The 12224-nt window shown below is 44.9% G+C and overlaps 1 protein-coding gene across 9 annotated transcripts in view; it reads right to left on the bottom strand.

Annotated features, from left to right (window-relative positions):
- Positions 1–12224, bottom strand: part of sugct (succinyl-CoA:glutarate-CoA transferase) — an 842325-nt gene that overhangs the window by 748598 nt on the left and 81503 nt on the right. For all 9 annotated transcript variants that reach the window (XM_072467239.1, XM_072467242.1, XM_072467243.1 and 6 more), the window contains one exon: positions 10064–10184. In XM_072467239.1, coding sequence (XP_072323340.1) covers positions 10064–10184 — 121 coding nt within the window. The remainder of the gene's footprint in view (positions 1–10063; positions 10185–12224) is intronic.

Below are 12224 nucleotides of genomic sequence, written 5' to 3'. Positions count from 1 at the left end.
TTTTTTTCCAATTAAGAGGCAATTTAGCGTGGCCAATCTACCTACCCTGCATATCTTTGGGTTGTGGGGGTGAGACCCACGCAGACACGGGGAGAATGTGCAAATTCTACACTGACAGTGACCCGGGATAGCAATGATGCAGGTTAACAACTGCAAAAGAATTGCACATTTTCTCTATTCATCGAATCTTTTGGGTTTCATCTCACATCCTCAAGTTCCCCTCTTCTTCCCAGGAGTGGAAGAAGCCACAAACTCCTGCTTCTGACAGCCTCGACCCTCAAATCCATATTACTTTCAATGTGAAGGACTCAGACAGTCAAATCTAAAAATAACCTTGTCAGGATTCACCAAGTCTAGCAGTCAAAATGACCCTGTAAAAACAACTCAAAGTGACCTTTCAGCCTTCCTTCCCTCCTTGCTGAGAATGTCTAGTCTACATTTTGCTTCTTTGCCAGAAAGATAAAGCAAAGACAATGATCTCTTTTGTACAGGAGTTACCATTTAGAGAATCAACAGCCTGTTTTGCACACTTTCTTTTTTTATTCCATTAACTTCAAATCGCGTAAGGTAAAACACAAACCTCTGATTCCCTTGTGCTTATTCTGTTACTGTCGGAGGTGAGTTTCACCCCTCCACCCCCACCCCTGTGAATTTCCAAAAAAAAGATATTTCAAGACTTTTCAATGAAATGTTTTGATTTAAAATGTCAAAATAAGTCATTTTATGGCATTCCGTTAATTTGCAATACACCGTCAGCCATTTCGGGCGGTATGCCTGACGCATTTCTATCACCAACTCGAGGCATGGGACGTTAATGGAAAAACTATTTCTGTTCAATAGTTAATTTATTCATCAATAGGCGTTTCGTTTTCATTCACCGCATTTAAGTTACACTGTACAGTGGGTTCCTTGTGAAGCACTCCAATGACCCCTGGTTGAATCAGTTAGCTTGCTGTTCAAAACACTGTGAGGTCCCAGTTTAGCAGAGAGACATGATTGTGTGAAAGCACTCGAGTTGAGTAGTTCAGTATTATTCTCCATTGTCATCTCAAAACAGAAACCCTTGCTGCCTCAGCTTGATGGCAATTATGCAACACACTGCAACATTTTAACACTGAACCCTTTCCAGTTAATCATAATTCCTATTTATACACATGCCCATCTATTTATATATGTGTTGTAAAAACTGTTCAGCTAGAGCACATTTCTTGTTCTTCACACTTCAAATAACATACTAAAATTTCTGATTCACACTTTGAAGCACAAATAAGAAGCGCTCCTGAAACACAAAATAGTGGAGCTGGAATGAGTCTATTTGTTCACCTCTGGACGCTAGTTTACCAGCTGGTCTTTATTTCTCAAGGAACGAACTCCCACACTTTGAGAACAAGACATTAGACCCAAATTCCTGAGTTGGGGTGGAGGTGGAATCCAAGAATTGGACCCGCTTGGCCTTGCAATTTAAGGGCCTTTGGGTCATCCTATTGGAAAAAAAGGGTCACCGCTGGAATTCCAGCATTTCATCATGACAGGCCCCTCGAACACAACCACGAGTTCAAGATTGGGGTCAGAGTCATTTTCCAATAGCACATGGAAGTGTCCTCCATTGCAGTTTCACAGGTAGAAAAGCATCACAGTAATATTATGTCTATTTGGATTGACGAGCTTTCGGAGTGTAGCTCCTTCATCGTGTTCACTCACCTGAGGAAGGAGCTACGCTCCGAAAGCTCGTGATTCCAAATAAACCTGTTGGACATTAACCTGGTGTTGAGACTTCTTGCTGTACCCACCCCTTCCAACGCCAGCACCTCCACATCATCAGCAATATTATAACCATTGTGTCTTCCTGATGCTTTACTATGTGCAGCATTATGGAAAGCTGACACTTGTCATATACACAACATCGAATGTTCACAAACATACACATTCTCTCCTCTCAAGGTACTCCTCAAAGTCTTTGGCCAAGCTTTTGATGATCTAACCTAAGATCATCTTCTTTGGCGCAATTCCAATGTTTTTGTCCAATTATGCACCTGTGAAACATTTTGGGGAATGTTAACGGCGTTATACTTCAATTATTTTACCTAAGTGACACAATCAGAAAGCCCTATACAAATAGGGAACAAATATGTTGTGTTAAATGTTTGCCAATTGTGAATTTTTGAACTTTTTAGAACATTTCTACATTCAGCAAAACAGCAGCATCTGCTAGGTGGTTTCTGTTCTTTATAAACAACTTGCGGAGTTATTCAACTCCTAACATAATCAGCTGATCATTATGTTTATTTTTCTGTTGAAATATATGAGATTGTTTACTGGTTTAGGGAGCTTAGTTATGATAGTTACACTGGGGCTGCATTAAAATATTACAGCTCGCCAGACTATACAGATTCCTCAGCTCAAAATCCTTTGCAATGCGCATTACATGTTTTGCACGAGAACACAATATCCCCTAAAGATAACGGAAATATTTCTCAACAGTTAATTGTGTACTGAAATACTGATATTATTGAAACATCTGAAATCCTGAAGGCACGTGAAAGGGTGGATACCAGGAGGATATTTCCTCTTGTGGGTATCATGTCCAGTGTATTCTTGCAGTCAATAGTTTTTAAAAAGTGGACACAAACAAGCTATTAAAATAGCTGCTAAATTTGCGATCTCTGATATTTGAGCTGCAATCAGTATCAAAACACAGGTAAATATCTAATTAAATGTGGTTATTCACGGCCATCCGGGAAAGTCACACATCACTTTAAGGATGGGCCAACACAAAAGGGCTGTGGAATTCCAGACTGCCCAAGTCCCTGTTTCATACTGAACGAAAGGGAAGATCAAAATTATGGCAGAGGTGAATGGCTCCTCTTACCGTCCCATTGAATCCCAATGGCTTTTCCCATCCAAACTGGACAGGGTGAATCTTGTGTGAAGCACACCGGGGTAGCCATGTTTTTGTTTGCTTTTAAAAGTCAGTCATCATTGGTCAGAAAGGCAGACCATGAACGAGCTGCAAGTCATCGAGCAGCCATGGTAATTAACAGCAATATCTTGAAAGCAGGAGATTCCAGAGACACTGACTCACCTCTCCCCACATCCCCCTCCCCCAACCTGTCCCAGTTCAAGTGTGTCTGAGAAGCAGTCACCTAGCTATTTGACTACGAGAAACCGAACAACCTGCTGTGAACTTTTCATTTTACAAGAACCTTCCTTCAACTTTAAAGCATCAAAACCATCCAAGAACCATCCATGGCCTGCCATGCAGAAGAACTCAACTTTACCTGGTTTGGGGAGGGGGGGGGGGGGGGTGCACTGTAATTCAAATCTCCCCATAGCTCATAAACAAACTTTCATTTCCTCAAGTATTCCCAACTAGTGCCCACGTTAAAGAGCTTCTTCACAACCTATGAGAAGCTGGCAAATCTTTTAAAGCAGCGTTTTTCGAACTGTTTTGCCCGGGACCCATTTTTACCAACCAGCCAACCTTTGCGACCATGCTGGCTGTGGTAGTCACCACTGTTGTACTGTATATACTGCATACGAGGGTATTACGGTAAGGCCCCTGTACTACAGGTACGGGGGTAGATCCCTGCCTGCTGGCTCCGCCCAGTAGACGGAGTATAAATATGTGGGCTCTCCGAGCTGCAGCCATTTCGGCAGCAGCTGCGGGAGGCTCCACATCTCTACGTAATAAAACCTCTATTACCCTCTACTCTCGTCTCGTCGTAATTGATAGTGCAGTCCAAAATTTTAGTGTTGGTTGGGGTTACTGGGTTATGGGGATAGGGTGGAGGTGTTGACCTTGGGTAGGGTGCCCTTTCCAAGAGCCGGTGCAGACTCGATGGGCCGAATGGCCTCCTCCTGCACTGTAAATTCTATGATAATCTATGATGATAATCAATTTATTACACCCTGATATGACGTCTGCCACTGTCATCAAAGCCCTCAACACCATCTTCACACTGTTCGGTTTCCCCACCTATCAGGGCTCCTCATTTATGAGCGATGAGCTGCGCCAGTACCTGCTCAACAGGGGCATTGCCTCCAACAGGACGATCAGCTACAACCCCCGGGGAAACGGGAAGGTGGAGCAGGAGAATGGGACGGTCTGGAAGGCCGTCCAGCTGGCCCTACGGTCCAGAAATCTCCTGGCCTCCCGCTGGAAGGAGGTCCTCCCCGACGCCCTTCACTCCATTCGGTCGCTCCTGTGCACTGCGACTAACAAAACTCCCCATGAACTTCTCTTGGCCTTCCCCAGGAAGTCCACCTCCGTGGTTTCGCTCCCAATATGGCTGGCAGCTCCAGGACCCGTTCTCCTCCGCAAGCACGTGCGGCTCCACAAGGCGGACCCATTGGTTGAGAGGGTACAGCTACTCCACGCGAACCCGCAGTATGCCTACGTAGCGTACCCCGATGGCCGCCAAGACACAGTCTCCCTCAGTGACCTGGCACCAGCTGGGTCCCCCCCTGCCCCAGGGGCGCCACCCTCCCTCCCCCATGCACCCCACCATGGCCCCCGCTCCAGGACGATCCGTCCTCCCCTTGGTCCCACCCGGGGATGAAGATGAGGTCGACACGTTCCCGGAGTCACCGACGACCGAACCGACGTCTGAATCGCCACCAGAACTGCGGCGCTCGCAACAACGGATCAAGGCGCCCGATCGTCTAAATTTGTAACCTTTCTTAAATTTTAAACAACCTGTATGTAAATAGTTTTCCACCACCCCCGCTGGACACTTTTAACAGGGGGTGAATGTGACAGTCACTTTCATGTTGTATTGTATATACTGCATACGAGGGTATTACAGTAAGGCCCCTGTACTACAGGTACGGGGGTAGATCCCAGTCTGCTGGCTCCGCCCAGTAGGTGGAGTATAAATGTGTGTGCTCTCCAAGCTGCAGCCATTTCGGCAGCAGCTGCGGGAGGCTCCACAACTCTGCGTAATAAAGCCTCGATTACCCTCTACTCTCGTCGTAATTGATAGAGCATCACCGGCCGACCTTCACTTTCCTTTAATGTGTCAGGTGAACAGTCCTCACCATGTCACTTGCTTTGTTATTCAATGTCACATTTCTGATAATGACTTCAACTGATGATTTAAGATCTCACTACATCTACTGAAAAAAGAGGTTTGTTCTCAAACTCGCCATGTTTAGTCTTCAAATGTCTTTGATGTTTTGATGGTTTTAAACTTCCATCTGCCAGTGCTTCCCTGCATGTAACACATATGAACTTTGAATCCTGATTTGCAGTGGACCAATTAATAACTCATACCTCAAGCAATCATCTTCATGCTACTTTGTTCCAGTTTTCAGCTTCTTCTTCATGGGTTGTTCACCAGAAGCCCTGGAGTTCACACCAGCACTGCTGGCAGCTGCAAAATGGAGGAATCTCTCTCGCACCCAGAACACGTAACGTAGGAGGTGCGTGCATCGTTTGCTAAAAGAAAACTGGCCCTGGACAGCGCGCGGAAATCAGGAGGAGATGGTCCACCCCGTTAGACTCCGGTCCTGTGCACTGCTTGATCCGGCACGCATGCGCGGGATGGTCAGCAATCTCAAAAGTTGTGGCCTGCATTTGTAAACGCCAGTCGCGGCCGGTGGTCGTTCCTCACACGATTGGGAATGCCGCAACCGAGTGCTGTGAGTCTCCTGAAAACTGCCCACAACCCACCTGTGGGTCGCGACCCTTATTTAAAGTAACCAGAGTCATAGACTCTCGACATACTAGGTCAGGGAGTAGAAAAAGCCTGCGAGGTTCATTCCATCCTTTTGAGATCTCTGCAAGTTACAAAAAGACAAAGGCTGCTGCTCTCAAAGCTTATGAACTCATACTGGAGGAGTACCTCCAACAGTTCCAGAACTCTTGTTAAAAAAAAACTCGCACTTTCCTTGAATTGCAAGTAAATTGGTTCTGCACAGTGTCCGCAAGTTTTAAAAAACAATCGTACCTACAACGGATCAAGTGAAGTGATTTTGTTGGAGGAGTTTAAAAACTGCCTTCAACCCAGTCTCAAAACTTGTGCAGAGAAATAAAGGGTTTTAACAACCAGGAATGCAGTGACCATCGCTGATGACTATGATCCGACCCCCCCACACCTGCAAGCTCAGGCAGACCCCAGAAATTTGGGAAAGATAAAAAGGCAGGATAGCCATGAAAAGTAAAAGTAAAAAAGTAAATAAGAAAAGGTGTGAGAAGTCCTCCCCAAGCCCGAAGAGAAGGCTCAGGGAATCAAAATAATACAAGTAGGCTTGTCTGTTCTCACTGTATAAAAAGGCACACATCAAATCTGAATGCTGGAAGCCCAAAGGAAAGCCCATGGGTCTTATAAGAATTCACAAGATTAATAATAACAACAACTTGTCACAAGTAGGATTCAATGAAGCTACTGTGAAAAGCCCCTTTGTGTGATTAGTCCCATGGATGGCGTAAAAACTGAACTGACTTGCACGAATTGTTGATTTCACAAGTTCAATATATACAGGTTCAGACAATGGCAATGTGTCTAGGTTGTCATGATATGGTGACACAGGCCAGCGCGGTGGCGCAGTGGGTTAGCACTGTGGCCTCACGGCACCGAGGTCCCAGGTTCGATTCCGGCTCTGGGTCACTGTCCGTGTGGAGTTTCCACATTCTCCGTGTTTGCGTGGGTTTTGCCCCCACAACCCAAAAGATGTGCAAGCTAGGTGGATTGGCCATGCTAAATTGCCCCTTAATTGGGAAAAAAAATGAATTGGGTACTCGAAAATTTGAGAAAAAAAAGAAAATATATATTTTTTTTAATTAAAAAAAAACGATATGGTGACACGGTGCAAATGTCTATGGCTTCCTTGAGTGGCACATTTGTGAATGGGTTAGCAATGCCAAACAAGCTCATGGACATGGCATTGCAATCAAAATGCAAGTCCTGCGTGGTCTTCACAAAGGTGCAGGAACCTTTGCGATGAAGATGGGAAACTTGCTCAAAACTGGTTGTAGCAACCTGCCCAACTATTTGGCCAATTTATGTTGTGCAGAACCAGTCATAGGTAAGATATGGCAAAAAGGGACATCACTTTTGTGCCTTGGGCAGCCTACACATACAGTGACGAATCCCATCATATGTACCAACCAGCATCCAGTCACTCTTACACAGGTCCAACAAGCATTATTGTAATTTCAAAGCATGCTTCTAGTTTTCCTGAATTCTCAAAAGTGATGCTTTTGCAATAATAAATTATTCTTTCCTGTTAAGATTGGAAAAACATTTTGCATCCGTTAATAGACTCTAATAGATCATTGCAAATTGTTCCAGCATCAAACGCATACTGAAATTCCCAAAGGATAAAAAGGCTTGGATTTATATTGCATCTATCACAAACGAACAGGAAAAGGCCAGCTAGTCCATCAAGTCGGTCCCACACATGGTTAGCTGGAACATGATAACAAGGCACTTCCAAACTCTCATAACCCCAACCATGTATTCTCCTGGGAGACATTTTAAAAAAAAAAAAACAGAAAATAACCCCAGATCTATTAAAGGAAAAAGAAACTTCAGAAAGTTTCTACTTGCCGACCTTAGGTGATTGAAACCTGTCCAGGAGATCACATCAATTGCGTACATGTTAACTGCTAATCCACTTACATTCTATATGGTGTGATTCCTGCTGCAATCAAGTATCAGTCCAGCTCCCTCTACTTAATAGATAGAGGCCTTCAGGGGAACTTCCCTATTCTCCTCCTCATATCCTGGGCACAATTAAGAGCTGCAGAAACTTGGCTGAAATGGTGCAATTATTTGCCTGGGTGCCACCGGGGACGCCAGGGTACCAACCACCCTGCCCAGAGCCCAACCACCCAGGCAACCCCAATTCCACAATTGTGGAAACCAGTGCCAAATTCAGTTGTCGTTGTCAATCTTAAAACGGTTTGTGAGTTGGTTTGCTTCAGGTCAACAGCTCTGAAGTTAGGCAAGGGGCTCCACGAGAGGGCAACAATAAAAAAAAATCAACCATGGCAGATGACCATTAAGAGGAGCATTCAACTAGTTTTAACTTCTGGATGTAGAGTTAGGATCCCAGTTGGTGTTAGAACTGGATGGGTAGACCCCAGAATGGATCCCTGACTCAAAAGACTATGACTTGTATATTTTTTTCTAAAACGTGGAGGAACAGTCATGGGACCGCTATTTAGTTCCAACAAGGAAAAAACATTAAACATGAAAAATTATACAATATTCCTTTACTCCATTCTTATCTTAACAAATGGATTACAAAGTACATTTTAAGAATCCCTACAGTGCAGAAAGAGGCCATTCTTTCTTTTATTCATATACGGGATGTGGGCGTCGCTGGTTAGGCCAGCATTTATTGCCCATCCCTAGTTGCCTTTCAGAAGATGGTGGTGAGCTGCCTTCTTCAATGTTGTAGTCCCTGAGGCGTACGTACACCCACAGTGCTGTTAAGGAGGAAGCTAAGCATAACGCAGCTGAAGGTAGTGCACAGGGTGCACTTTTTAAAAATAAATTTAGAGTACCCAATTTTTTTTTTCCAATTAAGGGCCAATTTAGCATGGCCAACCCACCTAGCCTGCACATCTTTTGGGTTGTGGGAATGAAACCCACACAAACACATGAAGAATATGCAAACTCCACACGGACAGTGACCCGGACAGGAGCGAACCTGGGTCCTCAGTGTCGTGAGGCAGCAGTGCTAAGGTGAAACAAAGCTAATGTGGCTGGAAGTGGCTATGAGATCAACAGCAGGGGATTGGCGCCATGCCCGTCAATTCAATGGAGAAAGTAGTTTAATAATGTAAGCAAGTTGGGAAATGAGAGTACTGCGGCACATTTGCCTACATCCTGATATTGCTTCAACACATCACTCTTCACACCAACTTATCTTGAGGGATACAACATACCCTCCCTCCATTCTGTGCTCCGCTTCACATCTCCATCTATCCACTCACATTCACACATTCACCCTCACTCTTTGTGCAATGTCATGATTCTCCCTCAATCAATGGCAATTGTTTTCTAGATATTCATTCAATACTTGTCATTACTCTCACTCACAGGTCTCTTCACTCCATACTTTCAGAAAGAGAGAGTGCACAAGACAGGAGGAAGAGGCAGAAAACGAACACAGCTGCAGCAGAGGCAGCGATGGACATCAATGGAGTCTCAACATGCCCGGGTGTCAGGGATGGGGACATCCTAGCTATGAGGTGATATTATGTACCAGTCATGTGGCAGACAACATTCGCCCATCTTGACTTGATGTCAGCAGCAAGCAAACTGTGATAGGCAATTTAAGCTCCGAGTGCACTTTGGGAGCTAATTGAAATATACAAATGCGGTGCCCCACCTTTTGATGGCAGGCGCTTGCATGGGACACTATCCGCCGACATGAAAATGGCAATGGGCTCTTACACTACAGGTTGGGTAGATGTTCCTCATTTTTAAATTTGCAACCTGCTGCGAGTGGATGGTGAGGGAACAGATGGCGAGCTGCAACCCCATGACCCCCAAGGTGAACTACTAAAGGTTAAAGTTTCTCATATAACAAAATAATGTGCAAATGAGCAAGCTTGAACAACAATCTTCACCTGCTGTTACTTTACTATTGATTTGCCACTGGCAAAGAGGAACAAATGGGGGAGCAAAAATTGGGGTCGAGGGAGAAAATGGGGGTAGATGTTTATTAAATATATGCAGGAAAGGTACATTTCAATTTTTGGGAAATACATTCATTGGAGCTGCAAGTTTTGTAGCTGACACTTAACTATAGGAATTGCTTCATTTTTATAATGGGTTGGCTTCATACACAGGGCAGCAAAACAGTTTACACAGGTATGTATTTGCTGGCATAACAACAGAGACTACACTTGAAAAGTACTTCATTGGTTGTATTGCACTCTGGGATGTCCAGAGGTCATAAACATCACTATATAAATGCAAATCTTTCTTTCGAACAGTCCAAAAAGGGCAACGAAAGAGCTTAAAATAATTTTTGTTCACCGCATATTGTTGTTTAATAAAATCACTGAAATAATTTACCTGAGAGAAAAATTCTAATAATTTCTTACCTGTAATTGAACAGTAGACTATGTGTGGAGCAACCTCCTGTATGTGCCTGTATCCCAGACCCATATCTGCTAATTTTCCAGGAACATAATTTTCCATCAGCACATCACAAACAGATGCCAGCTGTGGGGTACAAATCAAAGGCATGTTTCATAATTTATTACAGATTTTATCCATTAAAAAACACACACATTACATTGGAATAATGATGGAGAGAAACACATTTTAAATAAATACTGAAGGAATTGCATGTCATCAGCTTTTAACCTCTAAACCACTGGTCTGTGCTAATAGTAAAAAGCTGAGTTTGGTTTTTAACAATGCAGCTTGCGCTAAAAGGGCATCCACTCCATTTTAATCCAATATTTAGTTCAAATCACTAGATCATCCAAATTTTTTCTGCACTAGAAGAAAACAATTTGAATATTATGAGTGCACTGTATAACATTAAATTAATCCAATGCCTTGGAGAATTTAGCTCTATTCCAGTGCTATTAAATGGTGAAGACAGTAACTAGGGACAGTACTGGACAGAGCTGGAAGTGGCTGAAACATCTGCAATTAAGTTAGCTTTACAGGAAAGCTCACGACCTGGAACTGGAATGGATCCCCAGATATTTCCACCAGCACAGTATTATCACAACTTGTACACATTTAAAACAATGTCGTTCAATAGAAATTGCTGACTAGCCACAATAATAATAATAATCGTTATTGTCACAAGGAGGCTTACATTAACACTGCAATGAAGTTACTGTGAAAAGCCCCTGGTCACCACACTCCGGCGCCGGTTCGGGTACACGGAGGGAGAATTCAGAATATCCAAATGACACAGGCATAACTTAGATGACACTATTTTAACCACATGCATTCATTTTGGGAGAATACACTTGGTTTTTAAAAAAAATATTTTTATTCAATTTTAGCAAATTTTCAACAACCCCCCCCTTACAGAAAAAAAAGCATAAAACACACAGATCAACATCGTACACTTATATTGTGAATTCCCCCAATGTACAAACCCCCCATGAAACAGTAATAAACACGCACCCGAAACCCCCCCCACCCCGGCCCCTGGGTTGCTGCTGCTGCTGACCACCTCCTAACGTTCCGCTAGAAAGTCTAGGAACGGCTGCCACCGAACCCTTGCACAGACCCTCGCAAGGCAAACTATACCCTCTCCAGTTTAATGAACCCTGCCATGTCGCTGATCCAGGCTTCTACGCTTGGGGGCTTTGCATCCTTCCACTGTAGCAGACTCCTCCGGCGGGCTACCAGGGATGCAAAGGCCAGAATACCGGCCTCTTTCGCCTCCTGCACTCCCGGCTCGTCCGATACCCCAAATAATGCTAACCCCCAGCTCGGCTTGACCCGGGTGTTCACCACCCTGGACACAATCCTCGCAAAGCCCCTCCAAAACCCATTCAGCGCCGGACACGCCCAGAACATATGGGCATGGTTTGCTGGGCTCCCCGAGCACCTCACACACCTGTCCTCTACCCCCAAAAAACCTACTCAACCTCGCCCCTGTCATATGCGCTCTGTGAAGAACCTTAAATTGTATCAGGCTAAGCCTGGCGCAAGAGGAGGGAGAATTAACCCTACCCAGGGCATCAGCCCACAGACCCTCATCTATCTCCTCCCCAAGCTCCTCCTCCCATTTACCCTTTAGCTCCTCCACCGAGGTCTCCTCCTCTTCCTGCATCTCCTGATAGACCGCCGAGACCTTGCCTTCTCCAACCCACAACCCTGAGAGCACCCTATCCTGGATCCTACGTGCTGGAAGCAGCGGTAACTCCCTCACCTGCCGTCTTACAAACGCCCTTACCTGCATGTACCTGAAGGCATTTCCGGGGAGCAGCCCAAATTTCTCCTCCAGCGCCCCAAGACTCGCAAACGTCCCATCTAAAAACAGGTCCCCCATTCTTTTAATTCCGGCCCAATGCCAGCTCAAAAACCCATCCATTCTCCCCGGGACGAACCAATGGTTCTCTCGGATCAAATTGGGGACCAAACCGAGGCCTCTACCTCACCCCTCCACTGCCCCCAAATTTTCAGAGTCGCCGCCACCACCGGACTTGTGGTGTACCTTGTCAGCGGGAGCGGCAGCTGTGCCGTCACCAGCACTCTCAGACAGGTGCCCACACAGGACGCCATCTCCAG

Source organism: Scyliorhinus torazame, chromosome 11 (genome assembly GCF_047496885.1).
Source record: "Scyliorhinus torazame isolate Kashiwa2021f chromosome 11, sScyTor2.1, whole genome shotgun sequence".
In the NCBI taxonomy this organism is placed as follows: Eukaryota; Metazoa; Chordata; class Chondrichthyes; order Carcharhiniformes; family Scyliorhinidae; genus Scyliorhinus; species Scyliorhinus torazame.
Note: the sequence above shows the minus strand (reverse complement) of the source record. Positions and strands in the feature narration are given on the sequence as shown.